The sequence below is a fragment of the Stylophora pistillata genome, chromosome 1, assembly GCF_964205215.1.
Source record: "Stylophora pistillata chromosome 1, jaStyPist1.2, whole genome shotgun sequence".
NCBI classification, from domain to species: Eukaryota; Metazoa; Cnidaria; class Anthozoa; order Scleractinia; family Pocilloporidae; genus Stylophora; species Stylophora pistillata.
The window spans coordinates 2,270,473-2,292,975 of NC_142519.1; the positions used below are offsets into that span (position 1 = coordinate 2,270,473).

Consider the following 22,503-nt stretch of genomic DNA (forward strand, 5'->3'; position numbering starts at 1 on the left):
AAAAATAATAGTGATAAAATTGTAAGAAAATATCGGGCAGATAAAACTCGGGTTTCTTAAACGGGATCGCGTCCTTGATAGAGAGCCAAATAGTTAGCGGCTACCTCGCAATGTTAATATACCTCCAGCTTCTAGTATGATTCTAACTTGAAGTCTTCCTCGTTAAAGCTGTCCTGACTGCCCTTAAGGTCCCTACTTTCTCTTTTGTAACGAACATTCAATTCCTGCATTTGTGGTTTAGTCTCATGGAAAGAAGTATCCTTAATCAATTCGAATGTTTTCGTTGAAAAAGAATAGCTTGTTTGTCATTGGTAAAATGATACATGGATGTCCGTTTTTCGTGGTTTCCGGACTGGCAGTACATCTGTCGAAATGTTACGACCCTCATTGTCTGAACCCAATCGTTAGAAAATGATTCAAAGACTTATTTTGCATATTCCCATTAGATATCAACCCTGAAAGCCACAAGATTCTACACCGAAATCTATAATTATAATTCTAAAATTATCGACACTAAACGCCGCTACCACCAACGCCTTCGTTTGGGAGCTTGGCCCACACTCCTTTAAATCGTGATGATGGCGACTCACTAACTGACGCCTATTTACACCTCGTAAGAAAAAAGGGCAGCAAATTAGTGGGCAGGTAAAGGAGCTCTTCTTGCAACGATCATATCACTCCCGATGAAGGCACTAGACAGTGTCGAAACGTTGGGTCGATGAATTGTGATTTTACCGGTTACATTTATGAAATCTCTAAATCAGAATAGCATCAAACCATGTCTGATTGTCCACCTGGTTGTTGTGTGAACTTTAAATTATATCCCAAGTCTAGCTCATTACTGAAGTTGCAATCTAAATTTCTACAAATCTCTATGATAGTAACATCTGGTAAACACCATCATTGACACGATAGTCGATTTTGAAACGGAAATCTTGGAACGAGATCACAAGCGAACATTGTAGTCATAATTAGATGCGGAAATTTTAGGATTATTAAAAACTTTGTTGTCAGGAAGATCGCCATGCGAACTTAACGGAAAGTGCACGCAAAGGAAGTGAAATTCTTGTGAAGTTTCAAATTTCCTATGAAACTGTTTATTCGCAGAGTTTTCAACAACAACGGACGGTTCCAGAGATGTTAAGACAGTTGTAGCGAAAAGTGTAACAGCAGATCGTACCATGATACCTTTTCATGCGTTCTTATTTCTGAAACGCAAATAGAAAATGACTCTCCTTTTCCTAATTACGTCATTTGGAATCTTCGAGTCGATGTCTACAACGGAACTTCTTTTCCGAAAACGCGTCTAAATCTATGTAAAGTGAATTGGGAAGGTGTTTTTTTCTGAGTCGCACAGCGATTGGTTCATAATTTCCATACATCATGGCAAATAGAGAAATTTAGGAATTCAAAAGACTGTTGTAACAAGGTGAAAAACTGTCGCAAGGTAAGTCTTTAGCTGAAATGAGATTCACGAAGTGCGATAATATTTACCGACATTCTTTTTAAGTAGGTGCATATCAAACGCTGCACATCTATTTACGTCAAAGGTGTCTTTGTTTTATTTTTAATTTCTCATTGATAAACAGTTTACATGCTTCCAGAATATTCGGAAGTATATGATAAAGCACTATTAGATATAAGAATATGTAGGATATCTAAAAAGTCGACGTAGAATCCGCTGAAGGCTGCCACTAAAAATCCTCGTTCGTTCACTGTTCTTTCCAACTCGTCGTCCCCAAAGTAAGGTTATAAATATTTTTACCTTCTTTCTCTAGTTATTGCGATAACCCTATCATCTTGAATTCCCAACGCGTAGTCCTGTCTGTAACGTTCTTGTTTGTCAAATTTGTCACATATAAGTAGAATTATGTTCTCTTTAAGTGGTCAAATTAGGCACAATGTCAAATGTTTTCGTATTACTTTCGTTTTTTCTTATCTTACTTAATTGCTTAATTCTCTCTAGCTTTGTCACAGAACGTTGAAGCCGACAAATTTTTTATCACCTGTCACACTCTAACGTAAGTAGCACTTACTAACTCATGGTACAAATATTGCTGCTCTCACTTTCCATTTTATTGCTGCAACAAAGATTTTGAAAGGGAGAGACTACGTTTTGTCTCCCTTGCGAATCTACTCTACGATCATTCGCGAAAAGAGAAATGAAATCGCCCTCATTTCTGAAAAGTTCTTTTTTATCATAGAGATTACTTGAATCGTTGTTTTCAAGTTTGTCACAGTCATCACTCCTAGAAAGAACATTCCTCGTGATTCGGCTACTTACAAACATGATTTATATATCTTTAAATGTAAAACATAATACTGATTCTTAACCACTGCTCCATGCAAGCATCGATGGCGAAAATGAAATGACAAGATAAACCTTTTCGTTTACTGAAAGATGGCGAAAATTATATAAACATTTACTTTACCAACCTTGTCGAGGTATACCGAGTAGATAAACCTTAGGTAGAAAAGACTACATTCATAATCAAGCATTGCTAAAAGAGGCAACTAAAAATTTGTTAATTTTAAAATTTCCTAAACTTGCCGCTAACGGTGTTCACGGAGACAAATTCGCATAAAATCTTTCGAAATCTTTAATCAATCCCTTGTTGATATCGAGCGTAGTACGAGCTGAATGCCCTCAAGACAAACATATCTGGCAGGCCAAACACACCAGAGAATTTGCGGAGCACTGAGGCGTAACATTAGCTTTCTGCGTTTTTCAGTCGAACGGAGGAATGAATCCCGCCGTCAAGGTAGACATTATGCCTGCCTAAAAATGTGTTGAAATTTCCAGGACGTTTTTAGAAGTAAAAACACGGTCTTAGAGACAGAGTCAAGCTTCAGATTGAAAAGTTGAAATCCCAGTTAAAAACTGTCTTCTAGACGGATTGCCGCACCCAAACACTCACGATAACGGCGGTAAGTGACACGTAAGTGCGAGACACACTAGGAGCTGCTGAGATACCAAACGTCATTAAAATACGTCTGACAATTTTTTTTTTGGGGTGAGCCATGTGATTTGGTTGTACGTTATGTGCTAAAATTCTGGGTATCTTATGACTGTTTTTACCACAGTAACGTTTGCACAGGCTCTGGCAAATGCCAGCTTTCATAGTTTTCTTTTTTTGAATTGTGTTTCGCTAGTTTTGCCCGATATATTTTGAATAATTCACTAGGTGATTGTTATCTTGATGGCAGCTTCAGATTGACAAACGTTAAAATTGATTGATTGATAACTGGTAGATAAAATATTCTTTGCCAAAATTGCCAAAGGTGAAGATGCTAACATTGCGTATCAGCATAGCAATGGCCTCACTAGTTAATAAAAATTTGCCTTCCCTCCAGGAAAACGTCTTATGCAAATCATATGACAGTGTGTTTGAAAAGCTTCCTCTTCATTCTTCATTCTTGAGTAAAATCTAAACGCTAACCAGAACTTTTAAATTTATTAGGTTTTAAAAGCGTACCCAAAAGATCGTCTTCAACTGACAGTTGGTAGAAAGTTTGTGATTAAATTTGTCCAGAAGAACCCCTTTAAAAGGGATAAGGCCTAAAATTAGGTTAAAGAAAAAACAGCAAAATGTCCGCTTCCTGTGCCTTTTTACTGGAGCTGGCGATGCTCAATGCCGTCGTGCTACCGTAACAGGCAGGAAGATCATAAGCGAAGATTTTTGTGGTCGTATGTGCATCTATTCATTCCTAAATGAGTTCCTTTGATGAACCGGCCGAAGTTTCCCGCTTGAGTAAAACCTAAACGACATAAACCGGCTGATAACTTTTAGACAAATTTCAAAATCGTTGAAAATGTCGTTATGTTTGAAACAAATATCTTGAAATTGCGTAATCGAAAAATACAATAGCAGGATGAATCGTCTTTTTACAAGCTAGCCCTAATATGATGATTAACAATTATTCCACGAGCGCGCGTTGGATATGAATTGATAGATAGCCAACGAGGCGCGTAGCGCCGAGTTGGCTATAATTATCTCATATCCAACAAGCGCGAGTGGAATAATTGTTTTATTAAAAAAAAACGCCCCCAAGATATTACACAAATCTTCTCGACTTTATTTTGTAAGTAGAAAGCCGATGTTACAATGTACAGATATTAGATTATGGTATATTGGCTCATATCTCATAATGGCTAAGCCAATAAAAAGTCTTGAATTGCATTATCCAATGATCCAGTTTTTAATAATTTCATTTATTAAAAACTGGATCATTGGATAATGCAATTCAAGACTTTTCATTGGCCTAGCCATTATGGTATATGAGCCAATATACCATAAAATACGATATGGTAAGCGTACGCATAAGCTTAAAATTGAAAGGGAGCTAAAAATGTAATAAAATTTAATAATTTAATGTAGCGTTTTTAATAAAACAATTATTCCACTCGTGTTTGTTGGATATGAGATGATTATAGCCAACGAGGCGCGTAGCGCCTCGTTGGCTATCTATCATCTCATATCCAAGGCGCGCTCGTGAAATAATTGTTAAATATTCGTTGTGTATGATAACAACAGTTAAATAATTTATGCCTATGAAAATGGAAGCTTTTGTCAAAATATTTACTCAGCAGTCAAGTTTTGATGAAAAAAATAAGACAAGAGACAGAAGCTTTATTTCAAGAAATGCTAAATATGTTATGTAGAAGCGAGCAATGTCATAATTACTTGCGTGGAAGAGACCCAGTCAAGAAATTCACCATCTTCCGTGTGAATCGTTGTTAAGGAAAATTTACGGACAAAATTTACCTTTATATTCGTATTGCTTTTGTGAATGGAAGTATTGTAGGATCGAAAACTGATTTTGTCACTTTTAAGAAATGAATGTATACCTTTTTTTTCCAAATCGAGTATCATTTTTCATGTTGAGCTCCTACAAGTCGATTTTAATAGGGACGGAAAGGAAAAACCATCTCGAAAACTTTTAAAACGTGCGGCGAAACGGGAACTTTGCAATCAATAGTGGTAAAAAAAGCTTCTTCTAAAGGCACATGTTTCATGACCATTGAAATAGATTCCAAGTTACCACGCGTCTGTTTGTTAATATAGATCACACGCAAAATCAAAAGAGTGGCATAACACGCACAACAGGCCCACGGAATGAGGAAAAAAATATTTTTAGATTGTAGATCTGTCCTCCAGGCTATGATCGAAAGAAAAAATTAATCAAACTTCGAATATAGTTAAGTTTTTCATACAATGGAAGATGTCTTACGTTAGCACAATTGGATTTGAATGCACCAAAGTTTAGCTAGATGATAGAGATAACTCCTCGACTAATGTTATTTATTTCTCCGTAAAAAAAAAATGCAATTTAACATGATGGAAGGACAGTTATCGGCGTCCTTCGCTCTGAAATGATTTGCTTCCCCACGATTTCGTTGAATACAATCAAAACACGCAATTCTTGCGTGCTGGTGACGAATAATGCTTTGAGGAATTCGCGTGGGATAATACTTCATGAAGCACGTAGCTCTTAAAAGTGATTTACGTTAACGGAAGTCACTAAAAGTTATCAGGTCAGCTCGCCTGCCCATCCGCTACCATCAATAAACGGTTGGCTCATCACTTCGTGTCTTCTTTGAACGATTCATCACCAAAGTAAGATTTTATCCTTTTCCTGTTTCTTGTTATTAATCACAGTGACGTTAACCTTAAAGGGAAATAGCTAGGGATGGCAAAAACAGCCACCTATAGGTTCCCGCTTCTGGTCAAAATAACATATGACCTATAGAATAAAAATCAGGCTTTGTCAACAGAACTGCAAGAGGCTATTAAAATGTTTTGAGATTAAAGATGCTCGAAACGAATAAGCGTTTACTTCAGTGGCCGCTTATTCTAGAATATTGACTGATATATTAAACCCTGAGCCTTCAGGGGAAAATTTCCTTACCTAAAAAGTTATTTTTGTTTTTGTACATATTTGGTTGATACTGAATATGAACCTGAAATATGAATCTCAATGACTGCGACTAATGGATGCGCTAAGAGTTTTCGTCCCGCTAATAACTCCCGAGAAAGAACCCAGAGAAAGGGAAAACAAAACAATCAACGGCTTCATCTCTTTTCGCAAGTAACTTCATTTCCACGCATGAATTCACCCGTCAGTTTTTGACCAATCTGAGACAAGATCATTGAAGCATAGCGAAATAATTTTCCGAAACAAAATAAAAAACGCATTGAACGGTTGGAGAGGGAATTTATGCCCTTTATACATAAACTACAGCGTTGAAAATGTTATAAAAAAATTGGTTTATGTGTCAACTATGCGTTCATCGAGACTTGAAACACTTGGGAAGTTTGGAGAGCATTCAAGAAGCTAGAGTTGCTCTCGGCAACTCTTAGGCATTTCTTAGGCAACTCTTAGGCATCTTTCGTGCTCTCCAAACTTCCCGCGTGCTTCAACTCTCGATGAACGCACGCTAACGCATGAACCAATTGTTAATAGTGACTATGTGCGAAATACCAAATCGTACTTTACAAGTACTGAACCCAATAAAAACCAATTACAGAAACAGGATATTTACTATTAAAGTTGCTTCTGTCAGTATCATTATCCAATTCGCTGTTGTTAGCGCCACCTTCGAAATTGTGTTCGCGAACATTCTTGATTTTTTCAGGAAGTGAGGTGTTCGTCTCAGCGTCATAGTTTGTTGCTAAATCGGCCGTCATAGTTTTGCCAGTATTTCGTAGTTTGAACTCACATATGGCTCCCTTGTTATCTCGTGAGAACTTGTATGAACTTTCCATATTTGGCTAGCTTTCAAGCCATTTCGAAAACAGTCGACATCATTGCATGTGGGATGAGCTTAAAAAACAGGAATCTTTGCAAAGCGGTCTTCAAAGCGGCATCGTCAAATCAGCTCATTTTATCCAACTTTAAAATTTGATTAAATCGCACTGAATCATTTCCCCAAAAAATCCTTTTGAGATCGAAAAGAACCACACTTCATCTTTAAAAAAGTCAAATTTTCAGTCGATTATTTTCTATAGCACATAGTTAAATAACAGGTTACTTTTGACCTATTTTTAATCTTGTCAGAAGAAGGTGGGATAATTTCAATTACGTTGTGTAAATAAATGATCAAGAATTGCTCAAATTGCTGTCTAATTATGTATTGATTTTGTTTTCAAGATTTGGTAGTTTTTATCGGTCCAAGTGTTTTCAATTCGTGGCGCGACGCTCCGAGATTCGTCTGAAATTTTGAGCTTCAAAAGTGGCATTTGGACGAAATTCAACTTTTGTTGATTTTTGTCGAAAATAAATCGATATTCAGCCAAACAAAGTATGCAGTGCTTTGTTTCACCATAAGGCCTACCTAACTTGAGAATATGAGCCGAATCGATTTTTCGGCTGTTGCCACCATATTTTGAAAATACATATGATGCACGATCCTCGCAGTAGATAGCGCTATTTAAGCAATAGCGAAAATCAGACCTGATAAAAAAAATCAGGCCTGTACGGGATTCCAACCACTGACCTCTGCGATACTAGTGCAGCGCTCTACCAATTGAGCTGACAGGCCAACTGGGAGCAGGCCGTTAAGTTGATTCGTAATAAACCCGTGAAAGTGATAAATGAGATAAAATGAAATATATGAAGTTCATATATTTTGTACTGCGGTATTAAATACATATGATGCATGATCTTCGCAGTAGATAGCGCTATTTAAGCAATAGCGAAAATCAGACCTGAAAAAAATCAGGCCTTTACGGGATTCCAACCACTGACCTCTGCGATACTAGTGCAGCGCTCTACCAATTGAGCTAACAAGCCAACTGGAAGCAGGCCGTTAAGTTGATTCGTAATAAACCCGTGAAAGTGATAAATGAGATACAATGAAATATATGAGGTTCATATATTTTGTACTATATTTTGAAAATGTTCGATTTTTGGCCACATTTCCTCTTAACTGCAAATCGTAATCTTAATCCTGCAAATCGTAAGCAAATTTTAACCTTTTATTTTTACTAGTCTGTTTCTCTTCTTAACCGTCTGACTCTGTACTAAACACCATATCATGCTAAATTGTTTTCTATTGTTTGGTTCAACCATTTTATTTTTTCACACAACTTCAAAGCTCAATGAAGGTTTCGCAGCCTATTGTTACATTCCAAAGACAATAGCTCGATTTTCCTCTGAGCTAAACCAAAAGCATCGCTGCTTTCGCATTCCATTTTCCTGCCTCAGCAACGATTTTTGTTTTTAATAAAATATTCAGTGCGCAGCCAGACATGTTTAAACATTTTTGGTAAAAAGAATTAAAAAGTTGACACTGCCTAAAAATATACTTTTTCAGGACGTTTCGCTTACTACGGTTGCCTTCTTCGATCAGCAAAGATAAAAATGCAAATGTCCAAAGGCGTCCTGCATGGTATATGTACACGATGTGTGATAAAACTAAATCTCGAAGGAATTTTGTAAGTGTAACATTAGTCTCTAGAGTATTCTTAATGGCTCTAAAAATTCTTAATGTTTTCGTATGTGTATGATAGCGCTATGAGTCCATTTCTAGCGTTCCAATCTCGCACGGGATGCCAAGATTCAAGGATTAGTATTTGTCAACACGCTGATGACCTGTCAACAATTTGAACATTCTCAAAATCTCTTTGATGATAGTGTTTAGCCAACAAAGAGTTTTCATCCAATGTTGCTATGGCCTGTGTCTGTTCTTTGAAGCGTTCTTTTTAGTTTTTAGCTCGTGTGATGTCTCGCCAACGCTCTAAATGAACACATAACGCTATCAAACATAGACAGCAACATTAGGAATTTTTAGAGCCATTAAGAATACTCTAGAGACTATTGTTACACTTCCAAAATTCCTTCAGTCACCCCATCGACTCTGGTATTTGAGTTGGAAGAAGGAGGGACTTTTGCTCAATTCCCGAACATCGTTTGGTTATGCAGCCTACTTGTTCCTTTGCAAGCAACAGAATCATTATCTCTGGATCTGTCTTTTGTTTAATTCGATCAGCTACGGGTTTTTTTAGATTTTTTTGATGTTGTTTTGTTTCCTTTTTTAATCTTTCTTTTTAAACCCTTGTCGCCTGACCGATTTTTTACGGAAGCCGAAAGGAACAATCCAGATATATTTTTCAAATCCCGAAAAATATTTCAAATCGCAATATTTATTTTAAACTTACTGTCGAAAAGTTTGACAAATCCAAAGATATTTTGCAAATCCAAAAAAAACAGTTAGAAATCCAAAAAAATATTTTGAAATCCAAAAAATTTTGTGTTAAATAGGAACACTAAGAACTGTAGTACGATCGAATCAGCGCGCGTGGCGCAATCTGAAAGCAATCAAGACAACTTAACGATCGAGACAGTGAAAAAAATAGCTGTACATCTACAAAGGCGAACGATTTAAAAAAGACGCAATCCCTGATGTGCGTACTCATTTTAAACAAACTGAGAAATTTTAGTATACACACTATAGTTCCTGTCACCCACAAGGATTAATTATGCATTCAGTCTTTGTTCAATTAAAACAATAGCGATAACAATAGAACTCCGCAGAGACTAGCAGTCTTTGTTTTCAAAATTTGGATTTTTTTCCTAAGTCTTTTTTGAAACAGGGTAAATTTGGCGCGTTTTGGCTTTGCAAAACGGAAAACTCAAGTAATTTTCTAGAGGTTTTTAAATTTGAAATATAACTGAATGTTCAGTTTCGCTTTGAAAGCGTAAAATTGGCCGGAAAATAACGTTAAGTCTACGGTCAGGCTTTGAAGTTTGTCAATGCAAAGTTTAAATAAATGTTGTGTCTTACCTGTTCTTGTGGTTTTGGTTGATTCTTTCATTATCCTTTCGTGTCCTAGTGATGAAAATTGTTCGTGAAGGCCGGTGCATACAGCGATGCAAAGAAACCTTTGTATCTAGTCTTTCTGGACTTCACAAAGTTGGGCGATATGTTCGATAATGTTTCCAAAGGGATCGTTTTCGTAGTGCTGACGCCACATATATTCTTGTAGGTAGCCATCGAAAAGTCCTTTGGATGTTCCTGTTTGGGGCAAACCTCGCTTGATTCCCCACCATGTATTTTCGATACCCTGTGTGGGCGCACCGGTGAATTCCGGCGCATTGAAGCCATTCCATCGCAACGCTTTTTTGAACATCGCCACTCGTACCCGTCTCGCGATGAAGCACGTCGCGTCCAGCTAACTTCATTGCTGCACCCAGCTCGAGGACATTTTACCAACGTCACAAGCAGGTTGTGATCCTTACACCTCTGTATGCACCGGTCGTGATCCGATAATATTCGAGAAAGTCTCCCCATCTCCGAGTTGTTGTTGTTGTTCTTCCTTCTATCTTCTTCTTTCGTTGATGTTATTAGAAAGAGGTATGAATAAATTTTGTTTTTATGTGGTATTTGGCCAATCGTAGAGAAGAAAAAATGCATTCTTTAGTGCAAAGGGGACCTTTGGTGCATTATATCAATGCACATATATTGTTATGAAAATTTTTTTACTGAAAGGTAAAAGAAAATTTAGCTTTTGGAGAGGAACTCCTAACTAGTTTGCGTAGCATAGTGGTAAGGCTATGGTTTGATAATTGTCTGATAATAACGCGTTGCCTGAGGAGCGATGGTTCAAGGCTCAGCAGAACTGCCAACAAGGTAAAAAGGAAAGGAAAGGAAAGAAAAAAAAAAACCGAGGAGAAGTTAGGAACAAAGGGTAGAAAGGAGAAAAACGTGAGAAAGGAATGGAGACGAAAAAGCCGCTTTCAATCAATTTCTCTTTTATTGAAGCAGTAAGTACTTATTAGTAATGAATATATGCTAAACCCGTGGGAATAAGTCATTGTCTTAAAAACAATAGGGTGCATACATAATTAATGGCATTGAATGCATAATTAATGTATGGGGTTATATGGTACTCTCATGTGTCCTTGTCATTCCTTTCCACGTCTCGAAGGTGTTCTCGGAATCGGTCACCTACTTTTCTGCCTGTTTCGCCGATGTATATCTTTTTGCAATAAGTGCAAGTTATGCAATAGATTACACTGGTGGAGGTGCACGTGAAGTGATCGGTGATGTTAATGGTCCCGACATTTTATCAGCGTTGTGAATGAAAGGACACGTTTTGCATCGTGCACGAGCGCATTTAAAAGTGCCTGGTTGGTCATTAGTCTGAAAAGAACTTCTGACCAAAAAATTGCCTATGTTTTTGTCGCGTTTGAATGAAATGAGCGGAGGCTGCGAAAAGATAGTGCTTGTCTCTGGATCGTTTTGAAGTAATTTAAAGTTTTTAAGAGTGATGGATTTAACTGAGTGGTTGTGAGGGTGAAACGTGAGAGTGAATGGAATGCGGTCGGAATCACCCTTATGCGACGTTTGTAGTGCTGAATGTCGATCAATAAGTTGCGCGTGGTGGTAACCCGCTTGAACGACAGAAACAGGGTAACCACGTTTATCGAAAAACTGGCACATTGACTCTGATTTGTGGTGGAAATCAGAGTCATCACTGCATAAACGACGAAGTCTTAGAAACTTCTGAATGAAGGTGGTTTCTTCTTTGTAACCCATAGTGACGTAGCCTTCTCTTAAAAGTCCTCAAGTTCATTGAAATCTCATGGTATTCTGCCAGAAAGTGAACAATGGTTTCGTAACGAAATCCCTTATTAAAGTAATGTTCTATAGCCAATCTTTCGCCTCCCGCGCTGGACGAGACACTTTCCTCTTCACGCCATTTTAGTGTTCCACAACAACGGCAGAATGCTTCATTGTTCCCACATTCTCTTCCACGTTTATGACAGAACATGTTCTAACCTCGTTCCGTCGTCATTTTGTATGCGGGATGACGCGGGATATGGCAAGAAAACGCCGGTGTAACACTGGGTGACTGCTGGCGCAAATAGCACGTGAGAAAATGTTTTTTCTGGATTTGCAAAATATTTTCGGATTTTGAAAACATTTTTTTGGATTTCAAAATATTTTTTTGGATTCGCAAAATATTTTCGGATTTTGAAAAAAATTTTTTGGATTTCTAAATATTTTTTTGGATTTGCAAAATATCTTTGTATTTCTCAACCTTTTCAAGAGTGAGTTTAAAATAAATATTGCGATTTGAAATATTTTTCGGGATTTGAAAAATATTTTTGGATTGTCCCTTTTCGGCTTCCGTAATTTTTCCCACTTCACGAGGTCGAGGCGATTAATACCAACGATGATACAAATATTTTTTTACCAAAAATATTTACACTTAACTGAAAATGCAAATCTCGCATTTTTCTCCTATTTAACTGTGTTTCGCTCATTTTTCCCGATATATTTTGAATGATTCACGGGTGGTTGTTATCTTGTTCGCAGCTTCAGATTGACAACCGTAAAATTGACTGATTGTTTACTGGCAGATAAAATGTTCTTTGCCAAAATTGCCAAAGTTGAAGATGCTAACATTGCGTATAAGCATAGCAATGGCCTAATTAGCTAATAAAAATTTGCCTTCCCTCCAAGAAAACGTCTTATCAAGTATGTCAGTGTGTTTGAAAAGCTTCCTCTTCATTCTTTTTTGTCAATGCTAAAACCCTCAGCCAGAATTTTTAATTTCATTAAGTTTTGAAAGCGTACCTAAAACATCCTCTTCAATTGCTAGTTGGAATGAAGTTTGTGTTTAAATTTGTCCAGAGGAACCCTTTTAAAAGGGATAAAACCTAAAACTAGGTGAATGCAAAAAAAAAAAAAGCGAAATGGCACTACGTGTGCAATTTTTGCTGGAGCTGGTGATGCTTAAAGCCGTCGCTACCATAACAGGCAGGTGGAAGTTCGTAAGCGAATTATTTTTGTGGGCGTATGTACATCTATTCATTCCTAAACGAGTTCCTTTGATGGGCCGGCCGGAATTTCCCGCTTGAGTGAAACCTAAACGACATAAGCCGGCTGATAACATTTAGACAAAGTTTCAAAATCGTTAAAAATGTCGTTATGTCGTCATGTTTGGAAACAAATATATTGAAATCGCATAGTCGAAAAAAGAAAACAACAGAGTAAATCATCTTTATACAAGCTAGCCCTAATATGATAAGGTAATTTGGTTATATCAACTAAGTTGAAATTATAATTTGGCCACCGTAACGAGTTTAAAAGCTGACGTTTCGAGCGTTAGCCCTTCGGTCGAAACGTCAGCTTTTCAACTCGTTACGGTAGCCAGTTTGTAATTTCATCTTAGTCGATATAACCAAATTACCTTGTTACCCCCAATGACGAAGTGGGGGTTACAAGGTAATTTCTTTGAAAACTTTCAACCTTTTATGAAAATGGAAGTTTGTGTCAAAATATTTACTCAGCAGTCAAGTTTTAAGAAGAAAATAAGACAAGAGACAGAATCTTTATTACAAGAAATGCTAAATATGTTATGTAGAAGCGAAAAACGTCATAATTATTTTCGTGCAAAAGACCCACTTAAGAAATTAACCATCTTCCGCTTGAATCGTTGTTTAGTGAAATTTACGGCCAAAACTTACCTCCATATTTGTATTGCTTTTGTGAATGGAAGTATTGTATGATCGAAAGCTGATTTTGTTACTTTTAAGAAATGAATGTCTATCTTTTTTTCCAAATCGAGTATAATTTTTCATTTTGAGCTCTTAAAAGTCCATTTAAATAGGGACGGAACGGAAAAAACCATCTGGAAAACTTTGAAAACGCGCGGCCAAACTGGACGGGAACTTCGCAATCAATGGTGGAAAAATAAGCTTCTTCTCAAGGCGCATGTTACATGACCATTAAAATAGATTCCAAGTTACTATGCGTCTACTTGTTAATGTAGATCACACGCAAAATCAAAAGAGTGGCGTAACATGCACAACACACCCACGGAGGAAAAAATATATTGTTAGCTTGACGTTAATTATATGTATGTCCCCTAGGCTATGATCAAAAGCAAAAATCAATCAAACTTCGCATATAGTTAAGCTTTTCATACAGTGGAACATGACTTACGTTCGCGCAATTGGATTTAATTACACCGAAGTTGAGCTATGTGATAGAGGTAACTCCTCCACTGATCTTCTTTATTTATCCGTAAAAAACATGCAATTTAACTTGATGGCAGGGTAGTCATCGGCGTCCTTTGTTCTGAAATAATTTGCTTCCCTACGATTTAATTGAATACAAATCAAACACGCAATTCTTGCGTGCTAGTGACGAATAATGCTTTGAGGAATTCGCGTGGGATACTTCATGAAGCGCGTAGCTCTTAAAAGTGCTTTACGTTAATAAAAGTCACTAAAAGTTATCAGGTCAGCTAGCCTGCCCATCCGCTACCATTCAATAACTGGTTGGCTCATCACTTCCCGTCTTCTTTGAACGATTCATCACAAAGTAAGAATTTATCCTTCTCCCGTTTCTTGTTATTAATCACAGTAACGTTAACCTTAGAGGGAAGTAGCTAGGGATGGCGAAAACAGCCACCCATAGGTTCCTGCTTCTGGTCAAAATAACATCTGACCCATAGAATAGAAATCAGGCTTTTTCAAACAGAACTGCAAGAGGCTATTCCAAGGTTTTGAGATTAAAGATGCTCAAAACGAATAAGCGTTTATTTTAATGGCCACTCATTCTAGAATTTTGCCTGCTGTATTAAACCCTGACCCTTCAGGGGAAAATGTCGTTCCATTAAAAATTTTTCTCTGTTTTTGTACATATTTGGTTAGTAAGAAATATGAACCTGAAATATGGAAATATGAGCCTGAAATATGAATCTCATTGACTGACACTAAGGGATGCGCTAAGACTTTTCGTCCCGCTAGTAATTACCAATATTACCATTAACATATTGGTAAACTTCCTCAATTTTGAAGTCTCTGAAAGAAACTTCAAAACTAAGGTAGTTTTAAATTTTCTTTCACGCCTGTTCCGATATAAAATGCCTTTCATTGCATGGAAATTTAACACGTCATCAAAAAAGACCACGTAGCTGTGAAATTATAAAGCGATTTGCAACAAACATGTGGCTGCGGTAGATTGTCCAGCCTACCCGCATGCTACAGCTTCTTCTATGGCTGCTTTATCGCATTCTTGAAAGAGCTGTTACCAAAGTAGGACTTGATGTTTTTCCAGTTTTTAATTGTGTATTGTTTATTCTATTTTATTTTATTTTATTAGCTTCGCCCTGAAGATAACCAAAAAAAAAAAGAAAAAAAAAAAAGAAAAAAAATGAGGAAATACAAGCCTAGTAATAAGTAATAAGAGCATATAATACAATTATAAATAACTTCAAAATTTGGGCAAGGACACCGCAACAGCTGAGGCCAATTACTACGGACCCAGAAATAAAAGTATTTAAAAGTATATAAATAATATATAAAGTATATATAATAGATATTTATAAATATATGAAGTATATAAAAAAGTAGCAATTTAAAGCACATGTAGCAGCTAATTTCTTGGTCTAAAAGCCTGGCTGTGTTATATTTCAAACAAATGCTTTTGAAGCTCCTTGAAGAATCGGGGTCATAGTTTATTGCTAGAGCCCGCGAGTAATAACCGTAAAGAAAAGATTTAAATTCCTCGAGGGTAACGTTATCTAGGTCAAGTCTACTAATAAGCAGGCTCCAGGTTCTAGTGGCTCTAACGAAAAAATATTTCTGAAAGGTAGAAGTCCTGCATTTTTTAGGCACAAAGGATTGAGAGCTGATTACGGATGTACGGGTCCTATGCGCGCATTCGCGCACGAAGGGAACAACGGACGGATCTAAGTGAATCATATTCTGTGTAGCCTTGTAAAAGTAAACTAGATCTAGTAATTCGTGCCGGTAGCACACAGGAAGTTGGCTTACAGACATTAGTCTTTCTTTGTAACAGATATTTGTTGAAAAAGGTAAGCAAAGAATGAATTTGGTGGCACGTCCTTGGATACTTTCCAGTTTAGAAATTAGTTTAATGCTTTGGGACGCCCAAACCTGGGTTGCGTCGCCACGATGAGCACGAACTAGCCCGAGGTATAATGTGCGCCTTACGGATTCTTTGTCGCTCTTTGTTAACTATTGAATGCCGACGTGTTTGACTCAAACGACAAAGTATTTTCGATATGCAGTCGTCTTCGACTTGATTGAGTGTTTGGGTGCTAGTAATAGATTAGCCCGAGGTACAGGCTTCTTAATAGAGCGACTGCAATCACTTCCTCGGCTGGGCCATCTTTGAATTAGAACTATAGTTGGCGTTTTGGGGAGGGGGGGGGGGTGGTGGGGTAATTGCCCACCCACTCCTTTTTCCTTATTTTTGACTGTCGCTTACCCGCTTTGTACAAATTTACTTCTCTTCCCAGCCTTCCGCTGCTTTAAAAATCAAAGATGGCGTTATAACCTTTACGTTAATAGTACTGAGCATTGGCCCGCCAAAATTACACCTGTTTTGTTGGCTACTGAAAGATGTCTCTTTATAGCAGATTAAATATAACATCATTGGAAGTTGTTATTATCCGTAGTTCCATACAAAATCCTTTTGATAAGCCTTGAGATAGAAAACATTTTGTTAGTGTGTCAGATCCTTTCCGATCAAGTAAAACCTTTCCTTTGCTGATTTTCATACTGTTTTTTTTGCAATGGGCAATCCCTTTTACAGGCTCTAGGAACCACCACGACACTGACACTGTTTAACGTTTCATGATGACTCCAGACTCTTGGTTAGGAGAAGTGGCAAAGTGCATATTATTATTGACTCTTACCGGCGTTTTATGGAGTCTTCCTTTGGTCAGAGGCGAAACGTGTAATTCCAACTTAAGAAGTAAGTAATGAGCATCTCTATCTTTTTTTAAAAAGATAGAGTGCTTAATCTATTTCTTGATTTAAGCATTTTTTTTTGATCCACGAGTTTTCTCTCTTGCACAGTTAGACCCGTTGTCGATATATCTTCAAGTCCAGAAAACAACAAATTACACATTGGTGCCTCCATAACCCTGACTTGTACAGCGGAGCCCAGGAAGATAGACTCAGGATATATGGATAGATGGGTTGATTATATCGAGTGGTACGATCCACAGGGTAGACACGTTGGAGCTAAATGCCTACAGCCCTCAAACATACATGCTTATAAACTTAAGTTAAGCTGTCTAATGGTGCTTACAAATTTGACACTTGAAAACTTTGGATCTTACACTTGCCAAGCGGGAAATGGTTATGCAAAACACTGCACAAGGAGTTCATTTGAAATAAGGATCCCAGGTAAGCAAACCAGGCTTATCAGAAATTTACATAAAAATAGACATCCCGTTTTCTTTAATACAAAGGTAGATGCTGTGTTTCGCTGCGATAGAAGATTGTTTTGTTTTGTTTTGTTTTGTTTTGGTTTGGTTTGGTATTTTTGGTGAGTTTTTTAATTAAGGAAAAGGGAGCGCCAAATAATCAGCATTTAAGAAACTCCTGGAATTTATGGACACGCAATTCCAATATGTATTTCATTGCTAAAGGAAATTCTGCAAAGCTCCTTTCTGTGACTATTGGCTGACAGCAATTGAAACGCACTGCTCAAAGAAAGAAATCACTGCACCACATGCATCCAAATAAATAGATCGATATTAATTTGCAGATGTCCATATACCTGAGATTCTTGAAGGTCCAAGGAACCAAAGTGTCCTGATCGGCTCCAATGTTACTTTTAGCTGCACTGCCAAGGGTCTTCCGGGGCCAACTATCCATTGGATAAAGGTCAATACTTCACACATTTTACGAACCAACCCCAGAGCACGAGTTATTCAAGACGGCCGAACGAATCGCAGCCAGCTGTTGATTATAGGCGTAGAGATGGAAGATTATGGAATATACCAGTGCATTGCAAACAACAGCTTTGGAAGAACTCAATCAGGAGTGGTTGTCTTAAACATAGGTTAGATGCTTTTTAAATAAGAGGGAAAATAAGGATCTTGACGAGGGTTGCTCCTAGGACTTACTTTTGAGATCAAAATTGCGAAAGTCTTCTACACCTCTTTCTTCATCATAAGCTTTTTCCCCTTTTTTTTTTCATCCCTATCTATAAATCATCGCGTCACATAAACTCAAATAGTTGCTTGGATGTGTATTTGCAGATGTCCAAAAACCTGAGATTGTCGAAGGTCCAAAGAACCAAAGGGCCTCGATTGGTTCCAATGCTACATTTAGCTGCACTGTTAAGGGCCTTCCGAGGCCAACCATTTATTGGATAAAGGACAATGCTTCATACCCTTTACAGTCCAACCCCAGAGCAAGTGTCATTCAGGAACGCAACTCTAACGACATTCGTAGCCTGCTCTTAATAACAGGAGTACAGAGAGAAGATTATGGAATATATCAGTGCATTGCAAAGAACAGCGCTGGGAGAAAAGAATCAGGAGTAGTTTTTCTAATCCCAAGGAATTTAGGTGAGATTTATATAATAAATGAATGTAGATACTCGCTTTAGCTTGTGCCTTTGGCTAACTTCATTCATACAAGTGAATATTCGCAAAAAAAAAGCTATTTCAAGAAATTCCAATGAAAAGGGCACGATTTTCCAAATAAAGCAACTTCATTTGGCTCATTTTATAGTGCGTTTTGCTTTTATCTTCCCATGGAAGCAAAAATTATGATGATAACTTAGGTTGAACGCCTTGAGTACATTTAAAAGAAACAGTGTCACATTTACTCCTCTTATCTTAATTACCTTGAGAAATCCCCTCTCAACATAATATTAATTTATTCTCACCTTTGCAATAATATTTGTGTTTTTTTATTTTATAATCACAGAAAAGCCAGAGATAGTCGAACATCCAAAAAACCAAACTTATTCTATTGGTTCCGACCTAGTTTTCAGCTGCACCGCCACGGGTCTTCCACAGCCAAACATTACGTGGATTAAGAACAATGATCCAAATGTTACAAAAACCAATCCAAGGTTAAGAACCATTCTTGATTTAGATGACACAAAATCCCACAGCGTGCTGCTGATAACAGAGGCGACGAAGGAAGATGCAGGCACATATCAATGCTTTGTAAATAACAGTGCGGGAGAGAGGACGTCAAATGTGGCTTCTTTACACATAAAGGAAGGCGAGTTATTAAAATTAAGGGAACAAATCGTATTCTTTCCTGAAAAAAAATTTATCGAAGTCATCAAAATTGAAATGCAGACCGTATAATCAAAACGCATGAATGTGCACTGACAAAACAATGCGTAAACATTTTCAAACTTCGTTTTGTTAGACTAGCTACAGATTTAACACTTGATTACACGTTTGGATTGCCTTACCTCAATATTCTTCATGCGTGCAAGTTACAATTGACTTTCGCAATAATATTTCCCACCCTACGTCGCGGTCTCGACTTCGACTGGAGGGAAACTATCGAGGGAACGCCATTAAAATCAAACTGCCACGCTTGAACAGTTCACACGTGATGGAAAGAAACTTAAAATGAAAAATTAAGTTTTACATAAATATAATGATCAAACAGACTGAAAAAGAAAACGAAAATACCATTGGAAATAACTGAATTATGCTATTCAACTCGTACGACTCAAAATACGAGGTATCTTTGCCATACAATATATTCTGTTAAATCGTTCTTCCCGTGCTATCTACAATTATGTGCATATTAATACCCAACGTTAAAACATCAACTCAAATTAGAACGTTCGAGCGTGACTCGGGTGTTACTCTCGACTGTCCTGGTTACACAAGTGGTGGTAACAACCATTACATTTTGTTCAAGTATGATTGATGAAGGGACTGCCTTAACTTTTACGATTCGGTAGTGTTGTCAGCGGACATTTGGTTGAAATCGAACACTCGTGATGGAACAGTCCATCACCCAATCACATAACATATAACTAGATAAATCCAATAATCACATAATTGATTAGATTGACGATAGCCATGGCATGGCATTCCAAGCAGGGAATTTACCACAATGTGAAAAGCTATCATTTCTAGAGCTTTTAGGTGTGTATTTTTCAAAAACTGTAATGGTTAAGCATTAGAAGACCGAAACTACAAGGCCCTCTTTCAGCGATCTGAATACATTTTGGTTTTCCTGGAAGCTGTAGCAGTTGTAATTAATTGATCGAATTGGACTTTACATGGTTCTGTTTTTTAGCATTTTAAATCACTGTCATGAAGGTTGTAGGCCATTTAGTTTCTAACTTCGTTTGAATTGTATCTTACAGCAATTACACCAGTAAGACTACAAGAAAGCTCAACCATTTACATGGCGATAGCAGTCGCAGTATCTTGTGCTGTGATAACTGTGCTTATCAATGGTGTTTTGGGGCTTTGGTGGTACATGCGCTGTAAACGTGGTAAAAAGGTAAACGTTCTTTCTATTTTTTTTTCTTTTTCCTTTTTATGGAATGGACAAATGGAAACGGAGGCTCTTGAAAACGTCGAAAATCGTATATGTACTGTTTCTTTCATTTACATTTTTAACGTCTTATCGTGGACGACAGACGAACACGGTTCAATAGGGATACTTTTTCAATGAGAACGGAGTAGCGTGGACAATTGAGATAAAAAAGAAAGCGCTACTATGGGTGGAAAATAGTTTGCTTCACTTAGTTTGAGACAAAAAGGACACGTTTGAAAACGCCTAAGTGTGCCTGGCACCCAAGTATGCTTCTTTGAGGTGTATGTAGTTGTTTACAGTTCTCTAAAACTTCTCTAAAAAAAAAAAAAAAAAAAAAAAAAGAACTATTTTATCCATCACTCATTCGCTTCCCTTTTACTTTGAGAACTACTGGAGCGCTCTTGGCCGTAAATAAAAATAAAAAAAAAAAAACAGGATTTGAGGAAGATAGACAACAACAAATAATCAAACAATGCTCAAACACGCCTCTTGGGTTACTCGTCACAATTTTTTTTTCCTTTGATAAACCGCAGCTGGAAGGGCAAAAGAAAGTCGTGAGGGTCCATATGAGCAACGGCAAATGCGAAACAGTCTTCTTTACTCAGGATGCTGTAGAGGCCCCGTCACTTGAAACCAAGAGCGTGGGAAAGGTCGAAGAAAAGTTGCTTGTGTTCCCAATGAATAACGGTTTGGAGGAACTGTGATCGTCCGGGCGACTATTTCTAATAACACATGGAATTTTCCATTTCTTTTTTCTATTTCTATTTTCGGTTTTTTTTTTCTTTTGCCTTTCCTTATTGAAGTTCGTTTTCTTTTGTTTCTGGACTTGAATGAATTCATGTAAATTCGTTTACTTGCTGTCCTCATGTCCAAATGAGCCAGATTGTAAATCTGCGTTATCTTTTGAGTTAAAATATATGAGTATCGGTATGTGGGCTCGGTATGTATGCATGTATGTATGTATGTATGTATGTATGTATGTATGTATGAATGTATGTATGTAGGCCTCTGACTCCAAGACTGATGTAGGTGACAATGAAGAAACTAATGCCAGGAAAGAGCTGTTTTATCATTCAGATATCATATCTAAGCATGCCTTGTTCGTTGTAATTACTGCAGATTTGATGTGTTTCCGATGTGTTCCTGATCGCCTGACAAAAGAAACATTCTTCTCGTATGCTTAGTTAGTCTCGATCTGGTGTTGCTACAAGTTGCCGACATTTCTTTGGAAGTCCAATCGTTGTCTACAAGTCAGATAAGGTGGTTGAAACGATATAAAATCTAGTGATATATTATAAAATCTAGACCATTGTAATCAAACTCGAGTAAAGTTTCAGCTACATTTGTTGGCTTGCCGGTCTGTCTGAACTTAAATGAAAATGGCTTAGGCGATGCTTTAAGGAATTCCTAAACAGTCGGGTACTTCCGTCGTGCTGCGAGCTGTCTAGACAAAGTAAGGTACAGAAGGGTGTGTGACTTTACTACTAAAAAGGATGACACTTCTTATATGCGCCTGCGCAGAACGGCGCTCAAAGGTCTCTTAAGGCTTTACTTACACAAGCCCAGTTTGCTCTGTACCCCACAACGATTCAACGGATAGAATGCTTAATGATGTATTAATAATGCACCTAGAGCTACCTCACCCTAAAGAAAATTAGATTAACACACGAGATACACCTCAATGCAGGGTATAACTATCAAAGCTAAAACTTGTTTAGAAAGTAGTACAAATGCGGCAAAAAAATCATTTTCGTTCCATAAGGGACAAGAACGCCTTGAACAAGTGTCATGGAGTATTAACTATTCAGTAAACAACATCACAACATCGCATTATCTTCTACAGAAATATCGAATATCAATAAATGCAAATTGCTGTACAAGAGCACAATCGCTCGCTGAAATGTCTGAAAGGTCTCTTTAGTATTTCCGTGTTTTTCGAATATCTACCAACCGCCATAAAGTCAATACTGACGATTGTACAGGAATGTGCCGGCTCCTGTCGATTCTTTTCACCCCTTCCATCCCTTCCATCTCTTTCCCTCATTCTTCTTTCTTTTTCTATTTTGCGTTTTCTTTGTTTGTATCTTTTGTTGTTGTTGTTGTTTCTTGTTGTACATTTGTTGCTTTCAAGTAACTCAAACTAATGTAAATAAAAAACCTACTTTGAACCAAAGAAGTTGAAACTATCGCATTAAA

At 37.4% G+C, this 22,503-nt stretch overlaps 1 protein-coding gene across 3 annotated transcripts; it reads left to right on the forward strand.

Moving 5' to 3' along the window:
- The first annotated feature begins 1,350 nt into the window (after positions 1–1,350).
- On the forward strand, positions 1,351–22,189 carry LOC148740788 (roundabout homolog 3-like). 3 transcript variants are annotated; one of them, XM_088736441.1, is made up of 9 exons: positions 1,351–1,447; positions 1,967–2,021; positions 16,580–16,741; positions 16,846–17,178; positions 17,543–17,839; positions 18,039–18,350; positions 18,715–19,017; positions 20,132–20,271; positions 20,841–22,189. In XM_088736441.1, exons 3-9 carry the CDS (start codon positions 16,621–16,623, stop codon positions 21,009–21,011), a joined length of 1,677 nt encoding a protein of 558 aa, XP_088592567.1. In that variant the 5' UTR covers positions 1,351–1,447; positions 1,967–2,021; positions 16,580–16,620; the 3' UTR covers positions 21,012–22,189. The 3 variants fall into 3 exon arrangements, with proteins under 3 accessions (XP_088592567.1, XP_088592577.1, XP_088592573.1); XM_088736451.1 differs by lacking the exons at positions 1,351–1,447; positions 1,967–2,021 and adding an exon at positions 5,561–5,618; XM_088736447.1 differs by lacking the exons at positions 1,351–1,447; positions 1,967–2,021 and adding an exon at positions 14,251–14,338.
- The last annotated feature ends 314 nt before the right edge of the window (positions 22,190–22,503 follow it).

Bases quoted from the DNA above. Each gene is read 5' to 3' on its own strand.
- LOC148740788 (XM_088736441.1), top strand. From the start codon at position 16,621: ATGATGACTCCAGACTCTTGGTTAGGAGAAGTGGCAAAGTGCATATTA. The intron at 17,840-18,038 runs GTTAGATGCTTT...GTGTATTTGCAG, and splicing joins AGTGGTTGTCTTAAACATAG to ATGTCCAAAAACCTGAGATT. The intron at 20,272-20,840 runs GTAAACGTTCTT...GATAAACCGCAG, and splicing joins GCTGTAAACGTGGTAAAAAG to CTGGAAGGGCAAAAGAAAGT.